This window comes from Pseudophryne corroboree, chromosome 4 (assembly GCF_028390025.1).
Source record: "Pseudophryne corroboree isolate aPseCor3 chromosome 4, aPseCor3.hap2, whole genome shotgun sequence".
Classification (NCBI taxonomy): domain Eukaryota; kingdom Metazoa; phylum Chordata; class Amphibia; order Anura; family Myobatrachidae; genus Pseudophryne; species Pseudophryne corroboree.
The window spans coordinates 713,938,997-713,964,474 of record NC_086447.1 but is presented as its reverse complement, the minus strand read 5'-3'; the positions used below and the strand labels follow the sequence as shown (position 1 = coordinate 713,964,474).

Genomic DNA, 25,478 nt, shown 5'->3' with positions numbered 1-25,478 from the left:
TTCAGCATGACGCTGGGGCTTTACAAGCAGACTCGGACACGGTGGGGGCCCGTCTCAAAAATTTCAACGCGCAGTGGGCTCACTCGCAAGTGGACCCCTGGATTCTGCAGGTAGTATCACAGGGGTACAAACTGGAATTCGAGACGTCTCCCCCTCGCCGGTTCCTGAAGTCTGCTCTACCAAAGTCTCCCTCCGACAGGGAGGCAGTTTTGGAAGCCATTCACAAGCTGTATTCCCAGCAGGTGATAATCAAGGTACCTCTCCTACAACAGGGAAAGGGGTATTATTCCACGCTGTTTGTGGTACCGAAGCCGGACGGCTCGGTGAGACCAATTTTAAATCTAAAATCCTTGAACACTTACATAAAGAGGTTCAAATTCAAGATGGAGTCACTCAGAGCAGTGATAGCAAACCTGGAAGAAGGGGACTATATGGTGTCTCTGGACATCAAAGATGCTTATCTCCACGTCCCAATCTACCCTTCTCACCAAGGGTACCTCAGGTTTGTAGTACAAAACTGTCATCATCAGTTTCAGACGCTGCCGTTTGGATTGTCCACGGCACCTCGGGTCTTTACCAAGGTAATGGCCGAAATGATGATTCTTCTTAGAAGAAAAGGCGTTTTAATTATCCCTTACTTGGACGATCTCCTGATAAGGGCAAGGTCCAGGGAACAGTTAGAAGTCGGAGTAGCACTATCTCAGTTAGTGTTACGTCAGCACGGGTGGATTCTAAATATTCCAAAATCGCAGCTGATTCCAACGACACGTCTCCTGTTCCTAGGGATGATTCTGGACACAGTCCAGAAAAAGGTGTTTCTCCCAGAGGAGAAGGCCAGGGAGTTATCCGAGCTAGTCAGGAATCTCCTAAAACCAGGCCAGGTGTCAGTGCATCAGTGCACGAGGGTCCTGGGAAAAATGGTGGCTTCTTACGAAGCGATTCCATTCGGAAGATTCCATGCAAGAACGTTTCAGTGGGATCTTCTGGACAAATGGTCCGGATCGCATCTTCAGATGCATCAGCGGATAACCCTGTCGCCAAGGACAAGGGTGTCTCTTCTGTGGTGGCTGCAGAGTGCTCATCTACTAGAGGGCCGCAGATTCGGCATTCAGGATTGGATCCTGGTGACCACAGATGCCAGCCTGAGAGGCTGGGGAGCAGTCACACAGGGACAAAATTTCCAGGGCTTGTGGTCAAGCATGGAAACATCTCTTCATATAAACATTCTGGAACTAAGGGCCATTTACAATGCCCTAAGTCAAGCAAAACCCCTGCTTCAGGGTCAGGCGGTATTGATCCAATCGGACAACATCACGTCAGTCGCCCACGTAAACAGGGCGGCACGAGAAGCAGGAGGGCGATGGCAGAAGCTGCAAGGATTCTTCGCTGGGCGGAGAATCATGTGATAGCACTGTCAGCAGTGTTCATTCCGGGAGTGGACAACTGGGAAGCGGACTTCCTCAGCAGACACGACCTTCACCCGGGGGAGTGGGGACTTCATCCAGAAGTCTTCCAAGAGATGGTAAACCGTTGGGAAAAACCAAAGGTGGACATGATGGCGTCCCGTCTCAACAAAAAACTAGACAGATATTGCGCCAGGTCAAGGGACCCTCAGGCAATAGCGGTGGACGCTCTGGTAACACCATGGGTGTACCAGTCAGTGTATGTGTTCCCTCCTCTGCCTCTCATACCAAAAGTACTGAGAATCATAAAAAGGAGAGGAGTAAGAACTATACTCGTGGTTCCGGATTGGCCAAGAAGGACTTGGTACCCGGAACTTCAAGAGATGCTCACGGAGGACCCGTGGCCTCTACCTCTAAGAAAGGACCTGCTCCAGCAGGGACCTTGTCTGTTCCAAGACTTACTGCGGCTGCGTTTGATGGCATGGCGGTTGAACGCCGGATCCTGAAGGAAAAAGGCATTCCAGAAGAAGTCATCCCTACCCTGATAAAGGCCAGGAAGGATGTAACCGCGAAACATTATCACCGCATTTGGCGAAAATATGTTGCGTGGTGTGAGGCCAAAGAGGCCCCTACAGAGGAATTTCAACTGGGTCGCTTCCTACATTTCCTGCAAACAGGACTGTCTATGGGCCTAAAATTAGGGTCCATTAAGGTTCAAATTTCGGCCCTGTCGATTTTCTTCCAAAAAGAACTGGCTTCAGTGCCTGAAGTCCAGACGTTTGTCAAAGGGGTACTGCATATACAGCCTCCTTTTGTGCCCCCGGTGGCACCTTGGGATCTCAATGTGGTTTTGGGGTTCCTAAAATCACATTGGTTTGAACCACTCACCACTGTGGAATTAAAATATCTCACATGGAAGGTGGTAATGCTGTTAGCCCTGGCTTCAGCCAGGCGTGTCTCAGAATTGGCGGCTTTATCTTCTAAAAGCCCTTACCTGATTTTTCACACGGATAGGGCAGAATTGAGGACTCGTCCTCAATTTCTCCCAAAGGTGGTTTCAGCGTTTCACGTGAACCAGCCTATTGTGGTGCCTGCGGCTACTAGGGACTTGGAGGACTCCAAGTTACTGGACGTAGTCGGGGCCCTGAAAATATATATTTCCAGGACGGCTGGAGTCAGGAAATCTGACTCGCTGTTTATCCTGTATGCACCCAACAAGCTGGGTGCTCCTGCTTCTAAGCAGACGATTGCTCGTTGGATTTGTAGTACAATTCAGCTTGCACATTCTGTGGCAGGCCTGCCACAGCCAAAATCTGTAAAAGCCCATTCCACAAGGAAGGTGGGCTCATCTTGGGCGGCTGCCCGAGGGGTCTCGGCTTTACAACTTTGCCGAGCAGCTACTTGGTCAGGGGCAAACACGTTTGCTAAATTCTACAAATTTGATACCCTGGCTGAGGAGGACCTGGAGTTCTCTCATTCGGTGCTGCAGAGTCATCCGCACTCTCCCGCCCGTTTGGGAGCTTTGGTATAATCCCCATGGTCCTTACGGAGTCCCAGCATCCACTTAGGACGTTAGAGAAAATAAGAATTTACTTACCGATAATTCTATTTCTCATAGTCCGTAGTGGATGCTGGGCACCCATCCCAAGTGCGGATTGTCTGCAATACTTGTATATAGTTATTGTTACAAAATTCGGGTTATTATTGTTGTGAGCCATCTTTTCAGAGGCTCCTTCGTTTATCATACTGTTAACTGGGTTCAGATCACAGGTTGTACGGTGTGATTGGTGTGGCTGGTATGAGTCTTACCCGGGATTCAATATCCTTCCTTATTATGTACGCTCGTCCGGGCACAGTATCCTAACTGAGGCTTGGAGGAGGGTCATAGGGGGAGGAGCCAGTGCACACCAGCTAGTTCAAGCTTTTACTTTTGTGCCCAGTCTCCTGCGGAGCCGCTATTCCCCATGGTCCTTACGGAGTCCCAGCATCCACTACGGACTATGAGAAATAGAATTATCGGTAAGTAAATTCTTATTATTATCACAGTGCACCTTGTGTATTTTATTGGAAATTCAGAAAATGTATTAAGCTCTTGACTTTACTGAGGCAATATGCCTTGTTTGTGTATTTTTGTGATACAGCAAGTGACATGTTGACCTTTGCCGCCACATTGTGTACACTTCTGTTGAGAAAAGACTAGTAATTGGGGGATCCCAGAATACTGTAAATTGTTTTTAATCCCAATTTTAGACCTGTGTACAGAGCCACAGTCTGATAGAAACATAAGGGCCCTACTCACTGGCCGACCCGCCGCCGTGCTGCCCGACGGCGGGGGGGCAGTGACGGGGGGAGTGAAGTTTCTTCACTCCCCCTGTCACGCGGCTGCATTGAAGTGCAGGCAAATATGGACGAGATCGTCCATATTGGCCTGCATGCACAGCCGACTGGAGACCAGCGATGAACGAGCGCGGGGCCGCGCATCGTTCATCGCTGGAGTCTCCACACTGAAAGATATGAACGAGTTCTCATTCATTTATGAACGAGATCGTTCATATCTTTCAAAAAAACGGCCAGTGTGTAGGGCCTAATAGAATTTGTTGGCAGATAAGAACCACTTGGCCCATCTAGTCTGCCCCCTTTTTTTTTTTTTTATATTATTTTTTATCTCTAACCTTATTTGATCCTTATTTCTTTGTAAGGATATCCTTATGTCTATCCCATGCATGTTTAAATTGCTCTACTGTCTTAGCCTCTACCACCTCTGATGGGAGGCTATTCCACTTGTCCACTACCCTTTCTGTGAAATAATTTTTCCGCAAATTTCCCCTGAACCTCCCCCCCTCCAGTCTCAGTGCATGTCCTCGTGTCCTATTGCTTCTCTTCATTTGGAGAATGTTTCCCTCCTGGACTTTGTTAAAACCCTTGATATATTTGAAAGTTTCTATCATGTCCCCCCTTTCCCTTCTCTGCTCCAAACTATACATATTGAGATTTCTTAGTCTTTCTGGGTATGTTTTGTGATGTAGGCCATGCACCATTTTAGTTGCCCTCATTTGTACAGTTTTTAATGTATTAATATCCTTTTGAAGATATGGCCTCCAGAACTGAATACAGTATTCTAGATGAGGCCGTACCAATGACCTATACAGTGGCATTATTACTTCTTTCTTTCTGCTGCTGATTCCTCTCCCAATGCAGCCAAGCTAGTCTGCAGCCAAGCATCTGACTAGCCTTCCTCATTGCTAACTGTTCGTATGTCCTATCTGAGATTGGCAAACATGTTCATTATACCCACTAGGATTGATACAGTATTTCATTCAGGTGCTTATTTAAATTTATGGTAGGGGTGGAAACTGTTTTTGACTTTATATGAAGAGCACATGATGCTTCATAGGGCATTTGTAATAATCTTTTTTTTTTTTTTATATTTGTTTTGCAATGTGTTTAATAAAGTATTTGTATGTGTAAGCAAGTATATCTATCTATACATGTATTAATTCAATCTATGTGTATGTGCTTGAATATATATTCCAGACAGGATATTCGACCAGGAATCCCCGTGCCAAGGAGTATTAAAGAATCCTATCAAAAGGAAGAAAAACATAAGGAAAGTAATTTAAAAAACAGGCAAAAGAGTTTAAAAGAGGTGGAAAAGGAAAGACGGGATACAGTAATGAATGTGGCCCTCAGCAATGAGAACAAAGGCTTTGCGTTACTGCAGAAGATGGGGTACAAGAAGGGCCAAGCGCTTGGCAAAAAAGGTACAGTTAACTTCGGGAATTCCTTTAGCACTGGCTGCAAATTAAACCAGTACTACGTTACATTTGATTTTACTTGATCATACACCAGATCATCATTGCTGAATTTATCGCAAGTGCCATAATTGTTCCAATTGTTTCCTCACAGCTGTGTTTCAGCCCCTGCTCTGTGGTTGCGGGTTTTAGTTTGAAAAACAAAATTATATTCTTAAGTGCTCATTGACCTTTGCCCTGCTATACTTGCCCTGCTCTCCTGGTCTGTCCTGTCTCCATTGCCCCTACTCCCAGTGCGCATGATGGAGATGGGGCAGGTGACTGTTGATTAGTATATGGAGTATTTGTACCTTTTCTACATGACAAGGAGATGTAATTTATCACTGTTTGGACTGGTGGCAAGTATTTAGGATCTTGTTATCCCTACTATCTGTTGCTTTCCTCTTGTTATCATCTTTATAGTGTGCCCAGTGATCAGACATGGTGCAATAGATGGTACTCAAGGCAATGCCAAAGTAGAACATTGCATTTTATTTTTGGTTTTCTTCCTTTAGGGACATTGGAGACTTTGAGCTATAGCTGGCGGCATGGGGAGCCTGGGCACTTGTAAATATAAGCCTGTCAGCATAGGCTTTTCCCCCTCTATATGCCCTCAACTCTATCAGATTAGTTCTTTATTCAGTGCATTAGGATCTAGGTGCTTTATGTTCTCTTACGTCCTAGAGGATGCTGGGGTCCACATGAGTACCATGGGGTATAGACGGGTCCACCAGGAGCCATTGGCACTTTAAGAGTTTGAGAGTGTGGGCTGGCTCCTCCCTCTATGCCCCTCCTACCAGACTCAGTTTAGAAAATGTGCCCGGAGGAGCCGGTCACAGCTAGGGGAGCTCTAAACAAACTTTTCTAGAAAGCTTTGTAGAGTTTTATTTTACAGGGAGGCTGCTGGCAACAGCCTCCCTGCAACGAGGGACTAAGGGGGGGGAGCAGTGTCCGCCCTGCGAGGTCTGAGCCACTGTCTCCGCTGTCTGGACACTGTGCTCCAGAGGGGTCTGATCGTTTTCCGCCACAGGGGACCACTCGCCCCAGCAGCATGCCACCAACCCCTTACAGAGCTGAAGAAGTGGTGAGTGAGACACCGACCCCCCTAGCAAGCGGGGGGCCAGTGTGAAGATGGCGGCAGCGCTCCTGGGAAGGCTCAGCGGTACAAGGTGCGGCACTGTGAGGGGCGCCCTGGGCCAGCGCTTACCCCCTACACTGGTCCAGAAGCCTGTCGGGGTCCTCGGATCTCAGCCAGCACTAATTCCTCAGGCCAGTATAATCCACGAAGAGCAGGAAGACAGCGCCATTAAGGGGGCGGAGCTTCTCAGAGTGGACCCAGCAGCGTTTCAGCGCAATTTTCCTGCCTGCACAGCGCTGAGGAGAACAGGCCCCTCCACAGCAACTGCAGCTATCTGTACACGGTACCAGGGGGTTGTAGAAGAGGTAGGAGGCTGTAATACGACTGTATGTCCTATTAAGGGTCACAGTCAGTGCTGACAAGGGGTCTCCCTTTGGTAAAAGCGCTGTGTGTGGTTTGGCTCCAATCTCTGTGTCTCTCTTGCCATTCTTGGGGGGTAAACTCTGTCTGCCCTCACCTGTGTGTGTTTAGAGTGTTTGGTGGTCTCCTTTAGCTATGTCCAGAGACACTGTGTCATATGCTGCAGAGGATTTATACTCCCAGGATGATCCCATTCCATGTAATCAGGATAGCACTGGTTTAGCACAGATACCAGCAAGGGAACGTGAGTGGTTTTCCTCTATCAAATCTTGGATTTCTCAGATTTCTGACAGGGTTGCAACTAATAATCTGCAACCCAGGTATTACAGAGCTCTATGGCAGTATGGCCGGTTTCTGGTACCTCAGGACGCCCCGCTATATACCCCCACAAACGTGCACTTGTGCATGTCACACAAGACGACACGGATACTGATTCTAACACCACAGACAGTGATGGGGATGTGTTGCGGGGGTCCGCATCTCTTGCAAAGGGGGTGCAATTGTTGATAGAGGCCATCAGGGATGTGTTGAATGTTAATGATACCACACCTGACCAGGTTGAGGAGGCCTTTTTCACTGAAAATAAAAAAGCTTTGCTAACCTTCCCTGCGTCAAAGGAATTTAAATCAGGCTTGCCTACTCTGTTGGCAGACAGCACTGTACTTCAGGAAGCTGTCCAGAAGTTGGTGGAGGCACAGGTTATTGTGCCAATACCACCTCATATGCAGAACAAAGGTTACTATTGAAACCTTTTCGTGGTACCGAAACCGGATGGTTCGGTCAGGCCCATTCTGAACCTAAAATCATCCTTTCTAAAGGAGTTAAAGTTCAAGATGGAGTCTCTCAGGGCGGTGATATCAGGTCTGCAAGAGGGGGAATTCCTGGTATCCCTGGATATCAAGGATGCATACCTCCACATTCCGATATGGCTGCTGCATCAGGCTTATCTCCGTTTCGCATTGCTGGACTGTCATTTCCAGTTCCAGGCCCTGCCATTCGGCCTTTCCATAGCACCAAGGGTGTTTACCAAGGTGATGGCAGAGATGATGGTTCTCCTCCGCAAACAAGGGGTGAAAATCATTCCATATCTGGATATCTGCTGATAAAGGCATCGTCCAGGGAGAAGCTGCTGCAGTCCATTGTTCTCACAACACGCCTCCTCAAGAGTAATTGTTGGATTCTGAACCTTCCAAAATCACATTTGGGACCAACCCAGAGGTTGTCCTTTCTGGGAATGATCCTGGACACAGGAGTGCAGAAGGTGTTTCTTCCGCAGGAAAAGGCTTTGGTGATATAAACTATGGTCCGGGATGTCCTGAAGCCAGCCCGGGTGTCTGTTCATTAATGCATTCGCCTGTTGGGAAGATGGTGGCCTCTTACGAGGCTCTCCAGTACGGGAGGTTCCACACTAGGACCTTCCAACTGGATCTTCTGGACAAGTGATCGGGATCTCATCTCCACATGCACCAGAGAATTCGTCTGTCGCCGAAGGCCAGGATTTTGCTCCTCTGGTGGTTACAATTACCTCACCTTCTGGAGGGCTGCAGGTTCGGGATTCAGGAATGGGTCCTTCTAACCAAGGATGCGAGCCTTCGGGGCTGGGGCGCAGTCACCCAAAGAGTAACGTTCCAAGGACGGTGGTCAAGCCTGGAAGCCGGCCTGCCCATCAACATCCTGGAACTAAGAGCCGTCTACAACAGTCTTCTTCAGGCGGCCCCTCTTCTGAGAAATCGGGCCATCCAAGTGCAGTCGGACAACGTAACAACAGTGGCTTATATAAACCGACAGGGCAGAACAAAGAGCAGAGCGGCAATGTCAGAGGTGACAAGAATACTCCTCTGGACAGAAAAAGATGCGTTGGCGCTGTCAGCCATCTTCATTCCGGGAGTAGACAACTGGGAAGCAGACTTCCTCAGCAGACACGATCTCCATCCAGGGGAGTGGGGTCTCCATCCGGAGGTGTTAAAGGAAATAATAGACCTTTGGGGTTTACCCCAAATAGACATGATGGCCTCTCGTCTCAACAAGAAGCCTCGGCGTTATTGTTCCAGGTCGAGGGACCCACAAGCAGTGGCAGTGGACGCCCTGATGTCTCCGTGGGTGTTCCAGTCAGTGTACGTGTTTCCGCCACTCCCACTCATCCCAAGACTCCTACAGCTCGTACGGAGAACAAGGGTTCAAGCGATTATCATTGTCCCAGACTGGCCAAGAAGGGCTTGGTATGCGGAACTTCAGAATCTGCTACAAGAAGAGCCGAGGCCTCTTCCACTTCGGGATGACCTGCTGCAGCAGACTTACAAGACTTACCGCGGCTGCGTTTGACGACATGGAAGTCGAGCACATGATACATGCTCGGAAGGGCATTCCAAAGAGAGTCATTCCTACCCTCATACATGCTAGGAAAGGGGTAACGTCTAAACATCGCCATCGTATTTGGAAGAAATTTGTCTCTTGGTGTGAAAGTTTCCTACGGTGGAGTTTCAACTCGGATGTTTTCTCCTCTTCCTGCAAGCAGGTGTGGATATGGGCCTGATGTTAGGATCTGTGAAGGTCCAGATTTCGGCCCTATCCATTTTCTTTCAGAAACAATTGGCTGCCCTCCCTGAGGTTCAGACTTTTTTGAAGGGAGTTCTGCATATCCAATCTCCCTTTTTACCGCCTACGGCGCCTTGGGACCTTAACGTGGTGTTGCAGTTCCTTCAGTCGGATTGGTTTGAGCCTCTACAGAAGGTTGAGGTCAAATTTCTACGTGGAAGCTGGTCACGTTGTTGGCCTTAGCTTCTGCTAGACGCGTGTCCGAATTGGGGGCTTTTATCCTGTAAAAGTCCTTACTTGATCTTCCACGAAGACCGAGCTGAGCTTCGGACATGTCAGCAGTTTCTTCCGAAGGTTGTGTCGGCATTTCGTATCAACCAAGCTATTGTGGTGCCAGTGGCTACGGACTCCTCAATCACATCAAAGTCCTTGGATGTTGTAAGGGCTCTGAAGATATATGTGAAGAGAACTACTCGTCACAGAAAGTCGGACTCTCTGTTTGTCCTATATGAGCCCAAGAAAACTGGGTGTCCAGCTTCTAAGCAGACGATCTCTCGCTGGATTATGTTCACTATCCAGCATGCTTATTCTACGGCAGGACTGCCGTGTCCAAAATCTGTTAAGGCCCACTCTACTAGTAAGGTGGGGTCTTCCTGGGCAACTGCCCGGGGTTTCTCGGCATTGCAACTTTGCCGAGCTGCAACTTGGTCTGGGTCGAACACGTTTGCAAAGTTCTACAAGTTTGATACTTTGGCCTCTGATGATCTGAAGTTCAGTCAATCAGTTCTGCAGGAGCCTCCGCGCTCTCCCTCCCATTCTGGGAGCTTTGGTACATCCCCATGGTACTAATGTGGATCCCAGCATCCTCTAGGACGTAAAAGAAAATAGGATTTTGGTTGCCTACCAGTAAATCATTTTCTTGTAGTCCGTAGAGGATGCTGCAAAGGTTATTTGGTTCAGTACAACTTCGTTTTAGTTGAGTACTGCATTGTTACTTGGTACGTAATGTTTCAGCGGTTGCTAAGTTTTCAAGCTCGGTTAGCTTGATGTTCCTTGTATGTATGTATGTATGTATGTATGTATGTATGTATGAGCTGGTGTGAATCTCGCCACTATCTGTGTTAAATCATGGGCACACTATAAGACTTTGAATGGGTGTGAACTGGCTCCTCCCCCTATGCCCCTCCTCCAGACTCCAGTTAGATTCTGTGCCCAGTGAGACTGGATGCACACTGAGGAGCTCTCCTGAGTTTCTCAGAAAAAGACTTTATTTAGTTTTGTTATTTTCAGGGAGACCTGCTGGCTACAGGCTCCCTGCATCGTGGGAGTGAGGGGAGAGAAGCAGACCTACTTCTTAAGAGTTCAAGGGCTCTGCTTCTTAGGCTACTGGACACTATTAGCTCCAGAGGGTTCGATCACTACGGTACGCCTAGCTGCTTGTTCCCAGAGCCGCGCCGTCGCCCCCTCTCAAAAGCCAGAAGATAGAAGCCGGGTGAGTGTGAGAAGGCAGAAGACTTCAGTGACGGCAAAAGAGGTACCGCGCAGCAGCCGTGCTGCGCGCCATGCGCGCCATGCTCCCACGCTTATCACGGCGCAGGGGGGCGCCCTGGGCAGCATGAGACCTCAGATCAGACTGGCATGTATAGTAACAGTGCTCGGGGCACTAGTTCAGGGACCCCCGCCAGTATAATCAGTATTTTGAGCGGGACTGAAGTGCGCCATGTAGGGGGCGTGGCTTAGCCGCACAGCTCTGACCAGCGCCATCTTCTCTCTCCTCAGAAGCTGCAGAGACGCTGACCCTGTCCTCTGCACTGCTGTACAAGTAACAGGGTGAAAAACGGGGTGGGGGGCGCGGGGGCACAGGCAACTTGGTGCTGATTGATTATATTAAAAGCGCTAACAGGGCTGGGCAGTCACCTTACTGGCCTCCGTACCGGGATAGGCGCTGGGTGTGGGCTGGCAGATCTCTCTCTGTGTCCCTCTTGCAGGTTTTATTGTGGGTCTGTCTCTTATAGCCCCAGTGTGCTTGTGGCTGTCGGTACATGTGTGTCGACATGTCTGAGGCGGAATGCTCTTCCCAGGAGGAGGCTGGAGTGGGGACAGAAAATACTGTGAGTGGCTGTGTCGGCACCGCCGACGGATGATTGGGTGAATATGTTGAGTGTTTTAAATGAAAATGTGACAAAATTGACCAAGATTTGATAAATCTGAGTTTAAGAACCAAACATGGAGAAAATCCATGGAAGATGCTTTGTCACAGACCCAGACCCCTTCGGAGTCGCAGAAACGTGCATTTGCCCAGATAGTAGATACAGATACCGACACGGACTCTGATTCCAGTGTCGACTATAGTAATGCCAGATTACATCCAAAACTGGCTAAGAGTATTCGGTACATGATTGTGGCGATGAAGGACGTACTACATATTACTGAGGACCCTGCTGTCCCTGATACAAGGGTCTGTATGTTTAAGGGAAAGAAACCTGAGGTAACATTTCCTCGCTCTCATGAACTGAACGCACTTTTTGAAAAGGCTTGGGAAAATCCGGACAAAAAGATTCAGGTTCCCAAAAGAATACCAGTGGCATACCCATTCCCCTCTGGGGACAGGGAAAGGTGGGAGTCAATCCCCACGTTAGACAAAGCTGTATCGCGTCTATCCAAAAAGGTGGCGCTTCCGTCCCCTGACACGGCAGCCCTAAAGGATCCTGCGGATCGTAAGCAGGAAAATACAGTAAAATCCATTTATGTCACTACAGGGTCGCTACTCAGTCTTGCCGTTGCTGCGGCATGGGTGAGTAGCGCTATTGAAAAGTGGGCAGATAACTTGTCATCTGAGGTAGATTCCCTAGACAGGGATAGTGTACTTTTGACTCTGGGTCACATCAGGGACGCTGCAGCATATTTAAAAGAAGCTGTAAGGGATATTGGCCTTTTGGGTTCAAGGGCCAATGCCATGGCGGTCTCTGCAAGGAGAGCGTTGTGGTTACATCAATGGAATGCTGATGCTGACTCTAAGAAGGCGATGGAGGCTCTACTGTTTAACGGTAGGGTTTTGCTTGGCGACGGCCTCACTGACCTGGTGTCTACGGCTACCGCGGGTAAGTCTCCCTTTTTACCTTAAGTCCCTACACAGCAGAAGAATTCGCCTATCAGATGCAGTCCTTCCGGCCCAATAGATTCAATAAAGGACATGGGTCCTCCATACTTGCTGCGAGGGGGAGAGGTCGGGGAAAAAGGTCACAGGCTGTGGCAAGTTCCCAGGAGCAGAAGTCCTCTCCGGCTTCTACTAAATCCACCACATGACGCTGGGGCTTCTCTGCGGGAGTCCGCACCAGTGGGGGCACGTCTCAAGCTCTTCAGCCACGTCTGGGTACACTCGGAACTGGATAGTAGACATTGTATGCCAGGGGTACAAGTTAGAGTTTCAAGACGTGCCCCCTCACCGAATTTTTCAAATCGGCCTTGCCAGCTTCTCTTCCAGAAAGAGAGATAGTAAGCGCTGCGATACTAAAGTTGTGTCAAAATCAAGTGATTGTCACGGTACCACCATCTCAACAGAGGGAAGGTTTTTATTCGAGCCTGTTCGTGGTCCCGAAGCCGGATGGCTCAGTCAGACCGACTCTAAACCTAAAGTCCCTCAATTTCTTTCTGAAAAGATGCAAGTTCAAGATGGAGTCTCTACGAGCAGTGATCTCCAGTCTGGAGGAGGGGGATTTTATGGTGTCGGTCGACATAAAAGATGCATACTTACATGTTCCCATATATCCTCTACATCAGGCTTACCTGAGATTTGCGGTGCAGGGTTGTCATTACCAATTTCAGACGTTGCTGTTTGGTCTATCCACGGCTCCGAGGATTTTCACCAAAGTAATGGCGGAAATGATGGTTGTCCTGCGCAAGCAGGGAATCCACAATTATCCCGTACTTGGACGATGATCTCATAAAGGCGAGGTCCAAGGAGCAATTGTTGAAGAATGTTGCCCTTTCACTGACTATTCTGCAACATGGTTGGCTCCTAAATTTGGCAAAATCACAGTTGGATCCAACGACACGGCTGTCGTTCCTGGGTATGATTCTGGATACAGAATTGCAGAGAGTTTTTCTTCCAGTGGAAAAAGCTCTGAAAATACAGAAAATGGTAAAACAGATTCTGAAACCGGCAAAGGTATCAGTTCTTCGTTGCACTCGGTTGCTGGGGAAGATGGTGTCGGCCTACGAGGCCATTCCGTATGGCAGGTTCCATGCCAGGGTGTTTCAGTGGAACCTGCTGGACCAGTGGTCCGGGTCTCACCTGGATATGCACCGTAAAATAATTCTATCTCCCAGGACCAGAATTTCACTTCTGTGGTGGCTGCACAGTTCTCGCCTTCTGGAAAGACGCAGGTTCGGGATTCAGGACTGGATCCTGGTGACCACAGATGCAAGCCTCCGAGGCTGGGGAGCAGTCACACAGGGAAGAAACTTTCAGGGAAAGTGGTCAAGCCAGGAAGCTTGTCTACACATAAACATTCTGGATTTAAGAACCATATACAACGGCATACTGCAAGCAGAACATCTTCTTCGAGGTCTGCCGGTCTTGATTCATTCAGACAACGTGACAGCAGTGGCGTACATAAACCGCCAAGGCAGAACGAAGAGCAGAGCGGCAATGGCCGAGGCCATGAAATTTCTTCGCTGGGCGGAAAAGCATGCCAGCGCTCTGTCAGCGGTCTTCATTCCATGAGTGGACAACTGGGAAGCAGACTTCCTCAGCAGACACGATCTCCATCCAGGAGAGTGGAGTCTTCATCAAGAGGTCTTTGCAGAAGTGACAAGTCGTTGGTGAGTTCCTCAAGTGGACATGGTGGCGTCCCGCCTCAACAAGAAACTTCAGAGATATTGTTCCAGGTCAAGGGACCCTCAAGGGATAGCGGTGGACGCCCTGGTGACACCGTGGGTGTTTCAGTCGGTCTATGTGTTCCCTCCACTTCCACTCATTCCAAAGGTGATAAAAATTATAAGAAGAACAAGGGTTCAGGCGATCCTCATCCGGATTGGCCAAGAAGGGCCTGGTATCCAGATCTTCAGGAGTTGCTCATAGAAGATCCCTGGCCTCTTACTCTTCGGGAGGACCTGCTACGACAGGGGCCGTGCGTGTATCAGGACTTACAGCGGCTGCGTTTGACGGCGTGGAGGTCGAACGCCAGATCCTAGCTCGAAAGGGTATTCCCAGTGAAGTCATTCCTACACTTCTTCAGGCTAGAAAAGAAGTAACGGCAAAGCATTACCACCGTATATGGAGAAAATATGTCTCTTGGTGTGAATCCAAGAAGGCTCCTATGTAGGAATTTTACCTGGGGCGTTTGCTCCATTTCCTACAAGCAGGTGTGGAGGCGGGCCTAAAGTTAGGCTCTATTAAAGTACAGATTTCGGCCTTGTCGATCTTTTTTAAAAAGGAATTGGCCTCTCTTCCAGAGATTCAGACCTTCGTAAAAGGCGTGCTGCACATCCAACCTCCCTTTGTGCCCCCTGTGGCACCATGGGACCTTAATGTGGTGTTGCAATTCTTACAATCACATTGGTTTGAACTTTGCGCAAGGTTCAGTTAAAATTCCTTACTTGGAAAGTGGTCATGTTGTTGGCCTTGGCGTCTGCAAGGCGAGTGTCTGAGTTGGCGGCTTTGTCTCACAAGAGCCCCTACTTGATTTTCCATGCTGAAAGAGCGGAGTTGAGAACTCGTCAGCAATTTCTACCAAATGTGGTTTCGTCATTTCATGTTAACCAACCAATTGTGGTGCCAGTGGCTACTGACGCCCTGGCGGAGTCAAAGTCTCTCGATGTGGTTAGAGCTTTGAAGATCTATGTCGCCAGAACGGAGCAGATTAGGAAAACAGAGTCTCTGTTTGTCCTGTGGGCTCCCAACAAGATTGGGGCTCCGGCTTCTAAGCAGACTATTGCACGTTGGATCTGTAATACGATTCAGCAGGCTCATTCTACGGCAGGATTGCCGTTACCGAACTTGATGATGGCCCATTCTACCAGAAAGGTGGGCTCATCTTGGGCGGCTGCCCGAGGGGTCTCGGCATTACAGCTTTGCCGAGCTGCTACTTGGTCGGGATCAAACACCTTTGCGAAGTTTTACAAGTTTGATACCCTGGCTGAGGAGGACCTCTTGTTTGGTCAATCGGTGCTGCAGAGTCATCCGCACTCTCCCGCCCGTTCTAGAGCTTTGGTATAAACCCCATGGTTCTTGAAGTGACCCCAGCATCCTCTAGGACGTATGAGAAAATAGGACTTTAATACCTGTTTAATTCTTTACCCAATAGAAAAAGTTAAGACTCCAGAACCTACCTGGATTCTGAGTCAGCTTTGCATGTATATAGCAAACCCGCTCTGCGCGCTGCTACTGGTTAAGCTGATACCTGAGAGACAATTGTACCCATATCCAAGGTCGCTTCCATAAACGTCGCCGCCTGTTTTGATATGTGCAATAATAGGATTTTAATACCTACCGGTAAATCCTTTTGTCTTAGTCCGTAGAGGATGCTGGGGTCACTTCAAGAACAACCTTCATTTGTGCCTCCAGTGGCACCTTGGGATCGTAATGTGGTGTTGCAGTTCCTTCAATCACATTGGTTTGAACCTTTCCGGAAGGTGGAGTTGACATTCCTCACTTGAAAAGTGGTCATCCTATTGGCCTTGGCATCCGCAAGGCGGGTGTATGATTTAGCGGCCTTGTCTCACAAGAGCCCTTATTTGATCTTCCAGGAAGATAGAGCTAAATTGAGGACACGTCAGCAATTTCTACCGAAGGTGGTTTCCTTTTTCCACATGAACCAACCTATTGTGGTGCCTGTGGTTACTGACTCCTTCGCTCAGTCAAAATCTCTGGATGTGGTCAGAGCTTTGAAGATTTGTGTCGCCAGAACGGCTCAGATTAGGAAAACAGAGGCTCTGTTTGTCCTGTATGCTTCCAACAAGGTTGGGTGTCCTGCTTCCAAGCAGATCATTGCATGCTGGATATGGAACACCATTCAGCATGCTCATTCAACGGCTGGATTGCCGTTACCGGTATCTGTGAAAGCCCATTCTACTAGAAAGGTGGGCTCATCCTGGGCGGCTGTCCGGGGGGTCTCGGCATTGCAACTTTGCCGAGCAGCTACTTGGTCGGGGTCAAACACATTTGCAAAGTTCTACAAGTTTGACACCTTGGCCGATGAAGACCTTAAGTTTGGTCAATCGGTGCTGCAGAGTCATCCGCACTCTCCCGCCTGTTCTAGAGCTTTGGTATAAACCCCATGGTTCTCGAAGTGACCCCAGCATCCTCTAGGAAGTATGAGGAAATAGGATTTTAATACCTACCGGTAAATCTCTTAGTCCGTAAAGGATGCTGGGCGCCCGTCCCAGAGCGTACTGTATCTGCAGTTATTGGTTGTGGTTTCACACAGGTTGTGTTACGGTTTTGTCAGCATAGTGCTGAAAATTCTTCATGCCGTTGGCTTGTGTTCTATTGAATGTGACGTTCTGCGGCATGCTTGAGGTGTGAGCTGGTAAGATGCTCACCGTGGTTTAACAATAAATCCTTTTCCTCTAAATGTCCGTCTCCCTGGACACAGTTTCCTTAAACTGGAGTCTGGAGGAGGGGCATAGAGGGAGGAGCCAGGTCACACTCTTTGAAAGTCTTAAAGTGCCCATGTTTCCTGCGGATCCCGTCTATACCCCATGGTTCTTGAAGAGACCCCAGCATCCTCTACGGACCAAGAGAAAAGGATTTACCGGTAGGTATTAAAATCCTATTATTGCACATATCAAAAAGGCTGCAACGTTTATGGAAGTGACCTTGGATATGGGTACAATTGTCTCTCAGGTATGAGCTTAACTAGTAGCAGCTCGCAGAGTGGGTTTGCTATATACATGCAAAGCTGACTCAGAATCCAGGTAGGTTCTGGAGTCTTAACTTTTTCTATTGGGTAAAGAATTAAACAGTAATTTGGAGTCAGAAGCTGACTCCAAGAAAGTGAAGTTTCCTTCCACACACAAATTCAAGTCTAGATTTCCAGCTTTTCGGTCTTTTCGGAATCGAGGAAAGGGTGATGGCAATCGGTCCCAATCCAAAAGACTGGTAGACTAGGAAAAAGACTAAAAGTTATTGAGCTACCAGAGGACCAGCTTCCAAATCAGAAGATAAGCCAACAGCCTGATGGTGTGGGCCTCCACCTGGGGGAACTCAGGGTGGGAGGCGGATTTTCTTTAGTTTGCACAGATCTGGCAGCAGTCTGTTACGGATGCCGGGGTGCAAGAAGCGGTATCTCACGGTTATGCATTTGATTTCAAGAAACACCCTCATCAAAGGTTTTGTACCAGCCCGTCTTCAGTGGAAACGAAGGTCAGGGCTTTGCAAGAGGCAGTTCAGAAGTTGCTTTAGTCAGGAGTGATAATTCAGTTCCTCCTGCACAATGAGGATAAGGTTTTTATTCCAACCTGTTTTTAGTCCAGAAGCCAAATGGTTTGTTCTGGCCCATACTCCATTTCAAAACGCTGAACAAGTACATTTGGGTGTCTCTGTTTTCATAAGGAAACTTTACGTTCAATTATTTTGGTCATGGAGTCGGAGGAGTAATGATTTACCTGGATATCCAGGATGCTTACCTACAGGTTCCTATAGCACTGTCTCATCAGCGCTCTCTCAGGTTTGTTATACTCCAGCATCATTTTCAGTTTCAGACCCTACCTTTGGACTGACCACAGCTCACAGTGTATTCACCAAAATTATGGTGGTGATGGCATCTTATCTCCATTAACAGGGGATAAGGATTTTTCCATACCTCGACAACTTATTAATCCTGGCACAGTCTCAGGAATGGCTTCAGTGACATCTCCAACAGACAATAGCCTGTTTACAGAGATATGGTTGGCTCATAAATTGGGCAAAGTCTTCTCTGGTTCCGTCACAACGGATGACTCACGTGGGGGCTGTGTTGGAATGGGTATTCAGAGAGTAATTTTACCTCTGAACAAAATATCCAAGAGTAATTTAAGGATTCAGGAGTTGCTACACAGTCAAACGGTATCCATTTACACGGCAATGCGTGTGATGTGTTCGATGGTGTAGACATTCGACATGACTGAGTATACTCCGTTTTCACTCGATACATCTGGAACGTCTGATCTTTTCCAAGTGGAATGGTTTTCATCAGACAATAAAAGCGCAGGGGAAACCAGTTCAAATCCGCTCGGACATTGCAATGGCAGTAGCGTACCTCAAGTATCAGGGAGGAACTCGCAGCCAAAACACAATTAAGAAGGTAAGTCACACGTTAAGGTGGGCAGAACTTCATTATCCAGCCTTGTCCGCATTTTCATTCCGGGAGTCCTAAACTGGAAAGCGGATTTTCTCAGTAGTCACGCTATTCATGCATGAATAGGCTTTATACTCCAAAGTCTTACAAACTCTGGTATACTATGGGGGTTGACGGAGATGCATCTCATGGCGTCCCGTCAGAACAACAAAATTTCCGCATACGGGTCAAGAACAAAGGATCACAGAGTGTCCTTTGTGGATGCCCTGTCAGTAAGAAGGGACTTTCGTCTGTCTCATGTGATTCCACCAGTCGCCCTGTGAACCAGGGTGATGCAAAAGGTAAGACAAGGTAAGGGTGCCGTGATGCTAATAGTTACGGCTTGATCCAGAAAGCAGTGTTACACAGATCTGCAGAGGATGTCGATGGATGCTCCATTCCTACTCTCTTAACATTCAGATCTACTGGCTTGGGGTCCTTGCTATTAAAGCACTTGGATCAACTGTCTTTGATGGCGCGGCTCTTGAGACTTCAATCCTGAAAGCAAGGGGATCTCACAACAGGTAATTTACAAAAATTGCTTAGAATAAGGAAGCCTTCCTTAACTCGTATTATCACCGAATATGGCAAACCTAAATTCAATGGTGCAGTAATTGGAGATTTGAGTCTTAGCTTTTCTTTAGGCTAAGGTCTGCGGATGGCTCCTTGAGAGTACAAGTGTCAGCATTGACTGTATGGTTCTAAAAGGAAAATTGCTAACTTACAGGATGTGTGCACTTTTTTCCAGGGAATGCTGAAGATTGAACCTTCTTTTGTTCCTCCTACAGTGCCTTGGGACTTAAGGTTAGTCCTAAAGGCCCTTCAAGTTGACCCATTTGAACCACTAAAAAAAGTGGATCTTAAATGGTTAAAAGCTAAAGTTCTCTTTCTACTGGCCATTGCTTCATATTTAGGAGCATTGTTATGTCGCTCTCAATTTCATTTCTCTGACGTCCTAGTGGATGCTGGGAACTCCGTAAGGACCATGGGGAATAGCGGCTCCGCAGGAGACAGGGCACATCTAAAGAAAGCTTTAGGATCACCTGGTGTGCACTGGCTCCTCCCCCTATGACCCTCCTCCAAGCCTCAGTTAGATTTCTGTGCCCGACGAGAAGGGTGCACACTAGGGGCTCTCCTGAGCTCTTTGTGAAAGTTTTAGTTTAGGTTTATTATTTTCAGTGAGACCTGCTGGCAACAGGCTCACTGCATCGAGGGACTAAGGGGTGAAGAAGCGAACTCACCTGCGTGCAGAGTGGATTGGGCTTCTTAGGCTACTGGACATTAGCTCCAGAGGGACGATCACCGGTTCAGCCTGGATGGGTCACCGGAGCCGCGCCGCCGGCCCCCTTACAGAGCCAGAAGAGCGAAGAGGTCCGGAAAAATCGGCGGCAGAAGACTTTCCTGTCTTCAGATAAAGGTAGGCGCACAGCACCGCAGCTGTGCGCCATTGCTCTCAGCACACTTCACACTCCGGTCACTGAGGGTGCAGGGCGCTGGGGGGGCAGCGCCCTGAGACGCAATAAATCGTTAGAAAACCTTTTATGGCTAAAATAAATGCATCACATATAACTCCTGGGCTATATGGATGCATTTAACCCCTGCCAAAACATACAAGAAAACGGATGATAAGGACGCCGAGAAAGGGGCGGAGCCTATCTCCTCAGCACACTGGCGCCATTTTCCCTCACAGCTCAGTTGGAGGGAAGCTCCCTGGCTCTCCCCTGCAGTCACTACACTACAGAAAGGGGTTAAAAAAGAGAGGGTGGCACAAATTAGGCGCAGTATAAACAATACAGCAGCTATAAAGGGAAAAACACTTATTTAAGGTTATCCCTGTATATATATAGCGCTCTGGTGTGTGCTGGCAAACTCTCCCTCTGTCTCCCCAAAGGGCTAGTGGGGTCCTGTCCTCTATCAGAGCATTCCCTGTGTGTGTGCTGTGTGTCGGTACGTTTGTGTCGACATGTATGAGGAGAAAAATGATGAGGAGACGGAGTAGAGTGTCTGTAATAGTGTTGTCACCCCCTGGGGGGTCGACACCTGAGTGGATGTACTGTGGAAATTGCGTGACAGTGTCAGCTTTGTATAAAAGACAGTGGTTGACATGAGACAGCCGGCTACTCAGCTTGTGCATGTCCAGACGTCTCATATAGGGGCTCTAAAGCGCCCGTTACCTCAGATACAGACGCCGACACGGATACTGACTCCTGTGTCGACGGTGAAGAGACAACCGTGATTTCCAAATAGGGCCACACATTGCATGATTGAGGCAATGAAAAAAGTTTACACTTTTCTGATAATATGAATACCACCAAAAAAAAGGGGTATTATGTTGGTGAGGAAAAACTTCCTGTAGTTTTCCTGAATCTGAGAAATAAAATGCGTGGGTTTCCCCCCGATAACAATTGATAATTTCTAAAAAGTTATTGGCAGTATACCTTTTCCCGCCAGAGGTTAGGGTGCGTTGGGAAACACCCCCTAGGGGGGATAAGGCGCTCACACGCTTGTAAGAACAAGGGCTCTACCCTCTCTTGAGATGGCCGCCCTTAAGGATCCTGCTGATAGAAAGCAGGAGGGTATCCTAAAATGTATTTACACACATACTGGTGTTATACTGCGACCAGCAATCGCCTCAGCCTGGATGTGCAGTGCTGGGTTGGCGTGGTCGGATTCCCTGACTGGAAATATGATATCCTAGATAAGGACAGTATATTATTGCCTATAGAGCAATTAAAAGATGCATTTCTATATATGCATGATGCACAGCGGAATATTTGCCGACTGGCATCAAGTATAAGTGCGTTGTCCAATTATACCAGTAAAGTGGTCAGGTGATGCGGATTCCAAACGGCATTTGGAAGTATTGCCTTAAAAGAGGGGATGTACCCCAGGTCGCCTCTCAAAATAAGACGCCGTATTATCAGGCGCAGGCCTGGTTGGCAAGCGGACAAAAGGGTTCCTCTTTTCTGCTCGTGACAGAGGGAGAGGAAAATGGCTGCAGAGATCAGCCAGTTCCAAGGAACAGAAACTCTTTTCCGCCTCTGCCAAGCCCTCAGTATGACGCTAGGGCTTTACAAGTTCAGGCACGGTGGGGTCCCGTTCTCAATGAATTTCAGTGCGCAGTGGGCTCACTCGCAAGTAGACCCCTGGATCCTTCAGGTAATATTTCAGGGGTACAAATTGGAATTCGAGACGTATCCCCCTCGCCGTTTCCAAAGGTCTGTTTTACCGACGTCTCCCGCTGACAGGGAGGCAGTTTTGGAAACCATTCACAAGCTGTATTCCCAGCAGGTGATAATCAAGGTACCCCTCCTGCAACAGGGAACGGGGTATTATTCCACACTATTGTGGTACCGAAGCCAGACGGCTCGGTGAGACCGATTTTAAAATCTAAAATCTAAAATCTTTGAACACTTGCATACAGAGGTTCAAATTCAAAATTGAGTCACTCAGAGCAGTGATTGCAAACCTGGAAGAAGGGGACTACATGATGTCTCGGGACATCAAGGATGCTTACCTTCATGTCAAAATTTACCCTTCTCACCAAGGGTATTTCAGGTTATGGTACAGAACTGTCACTATCAGTTCGGACGCTGCCGTAGGGATGGTCCACGGCACCCCGGGTCTTTACTGAAGTAATGACCGTAATGATGATATTCCTTCGAAGGAAGGGAATTTTAGTTATCCGTTACTTGGACGATTCCCTGATAAGGGTAAGATCCAGGGAACAGTTGGAGATCGGTGTAGCACTATATCAGGTAGTGTTGCGGCAGCACGATTGGATTCTCAATATTCCAAAATCGCAGCTGGTTCCGACGACTTGTCTTCTGTTCCTAGGGATGATCCTGGACACAGTCCAGAAAGAAGGTGTTTCTCCCGGAGGAGAAAGCCAGGGAGTTATCCGAGCTAGTCAGGAACCTCCTAAAACCGAACCAAGTCTCATCAATGCACAAGGGTTCTGGGTAAAAATGGTGGCTTCCTACGAAGCAATCCCATTCGGCAGATTCCACGCAAGACTTTCCAGTGGAACCTACTGGACAAATGGTCCGGGTCGCATCTTCAGATGCTTCAGCGGATAACCCTGTCACCGGGGACAAGGGTATCCCTCCTGTGGTGGTTGCAGAGTGCTCATCTTCTAGAGGGCCGCAGATTCGGCATTCGGGACTGGGTCCTGGTGGCCACGGATGCCAGCCTGCGAGGCTGGGGAGCAGTCACACAGGGAAGGAATTTCCAGGGCTTATGGTCAAGCCTGGAGACATCTCTTCATATAAACATTCTGGAACTAAGGGCCATTTACAATGCCCTAAGTCAAGCGAAACCCCTGCTTCAGGGTCAGGCGGTATTGATCCAATCGGACAACATCACGTCAGTCGCCCACGTAAACAGACAGGGCGGCACGGGAAGCAGGGGGGCAATGGCAGAAGCTGCAAGGATTCTTCGCTGGGCGGAAAATCATGTGATAGCACTGTCAGCAGTGTTCATTCCGGGAGTGGACAACTGGGAAGCAGACTTCCTCAGCAGACACGACCTTCACCCGGGAGAGTGGGGACTTCACCCAGAAGTCTTCCACCTGATTGTAAACCGTTGGGAAAAACCAAAGGTGGACATAATGGCGTCCCGTCTAAACAAAAAACTAGACAGATATTGCGCCAGGTCAGGGGACCCTCAGGCAATAGCGGTGGACGCTCTGGTAACACCGTGGGTGTACCAGTCAGTGTATGTGTTCCCTCCTCTGCCTCTCATACCAAAAGTACTGAGAATCATAAGAAGGAGAGGAGTAAGAACTATACTCGTGGTTCCGGATTGGCCAAGAAGGACTTGGTATCCGGAACTTCAAGAGATGCTCACGGACGAACCGTGGCCTCTACCTCTAAGAAAGGACCTGCTCCAGCAGGGGCCTTGTCTGTTCCAAGACTTACCGCGGCTGCGTTTGACGGCTTGGCGGTTGAACGCCGGATCCTGAAGGAAAAAGGCATTCCAGATGAAGTCATCCCTACCCTGGTCAAGGCCAGGAAGGACGTAACCGCAAAACATTATCACCGCATTTGGCGAAAATATGTTGCGTGGTGGGAGGCCAAGAAGGCCCCTACAGAGGAATTTCAACTGGGTCGTTTCCTCCATTTCCTGCAAACAGGACTGTCTATGGGCCTAAAATTAGGGTCCATTAAGGTTCAAATTTCGGCCCTGTCGATTTTCTTCCAAAAGGAACTGGCTTCAGTGCCTGAAGTTCAGACATTGTAAAAGGGGTACTGCATATACAGCCTCCTTTTGTGCCTCCAGTGGCACCTTGGGATCTCAATGTTGTGTTGAGTTTCCTAAAGTCACATTGGTTTGAACCACTCACCACTGTGGACTTAAAATATCTCACATGGAAGGTGACGATGCTGTTAGCCCTGGCTTCAGCCAGGCGTGTGTCAGAATTGGCGGCTTTATCATATAAAAGCCCTTATTTAATATTTCATTCTGACAGGGCAGAATTGAGGACTTGTCCTCAATTTCTACCTAAGGTGGTTTCTGCATTTCACATGAAGCAACCTATTGTGGTACCTGCGGCTACTAAGGACTTGGAGGATTCCAAGTTGCTTGACGTGGTCAGGGCCCTGAAAATATATGTTTCCAGGACGGCTGGAGTCAGAAAATCTGACTCGCTGTTTATCCTGTATGCACCCAACAAACTGGGTGCTCCTGCTTCTAAGCAGACGATTGCTCGTTGGATTTGTAGTACAATTCAGCTTGCACATTCTGTGGCAGGCCTGCCACAGCCAAAAATCTAAAAATGCCCACTCCACAAGGAAGATGGGCTCATCTTGGGCAGCTGCCCGAGGGGTCTCGGCTTTACAACTTTGCCGAGCAGTTACTTGGTCAGGAGCAAATACGTTTGTAAAATTCTACAAATTTGATACCCTGGCTGAGGAGGACCTGGAGTTCTCTCATTCGGTGCTGCAGAGTCATCCGCACTCTCCCGCCCGTTTGGGAGCTTTGGTATAATCCCCATGGTCCTTACGGAGTTCCCAGCATCCACTAGGACGTCAGAGAAAATAAGAATTTACTTACCGATAATTCTATTTCTCGTAGTCCGTAGTGGATGCTGGGCGCCCATCCCAAGTGCGGATTGTCTGCAATACTGGTACATAATTATTGTTACCAAAAAATTCGGGTTATTGTTGTAGTGAGCCATCTTTTATAGAGGCTTCTCTATTATCATGCTGTTAACTGGGTTCAGATCACAAGTTGTACAGTGTGATTGGTGTGGCTGGTATGAGTCTTACCCGGGATTCAAAATCCTTCCTTATTGTGTACGCTCGTCCGGGCACAGTATCCTAACTGAGGCTTGGAGGAGGGTCATAGGGGGAGGAGCCAGTGCACACCAGGTGATCCTAAAGCTTTCTTTAGATGTGCCCTGTCTCCTGCGGAGCCGCTATTCCCCATGGTCCTTACGGAGTTCCCAGCATCCACTACGGACTACGAGAAATAGAATTATCGGTAAGTAAATTCTTATTTTTTTTTTTATCCAGATAGAATGGTTCTCAGAACCAAATCTGGGTATCTTCCTAAAGTGGTGTCTAAATTCCACCTTAACGAAGAAATTGTAGTCCCGGCCATCCAGGGGCCGGACCTTTCTGCGGGAGATGCATCGTTGTACGTAGTCCGTGCTTTAAGGATCTACGTGGATCATACCAGTGCCATCGGAAAGATAGACACACTTTTTGTTATCTGCGGATTTCACAGAGTATGGCCTGCTGATAAGCAGACACTGGCGAGGTGGCTTCGGATGAAAATGTCAGAAGCATATTCTCAAGCTGATCTCCCTGTTTCCGGCTAATGTCTCTGCTCAGTCTACTCGTAAGGTAGGCCCATTATGGGCAGCACAACGTGGTGCTTCAGCAGAACAGATATGTAAGGCAGCCACATGGTCTTCCATTAACACATT

General features: G+C 48.3%; 1 protein-coding gene across 2 annotated transcripts in view; it reads left to right on the top strand.

Moving 5' to 3' along the window:
* The window catches only part of GPATCH11 (G-patch domain containing 11), a 253,848-nt gene that overhangs the window by 44,528 nt on the left and 183,842 nt on the right, over positions 1-25,478 (top strand). For both annotated transcript variants that reach the window (XM_063917973.1, XM_063917974.1), the window contains exon 2: positions 4,938-5,164. In XM_063917973.1, the coding sequence (XP_063774043.1) occupies positions 4,938-5,164 (227 nt within the window). The remainder of the gene's footprint in view (positions 1-4,937; positions 5,165-25,478) is intronic.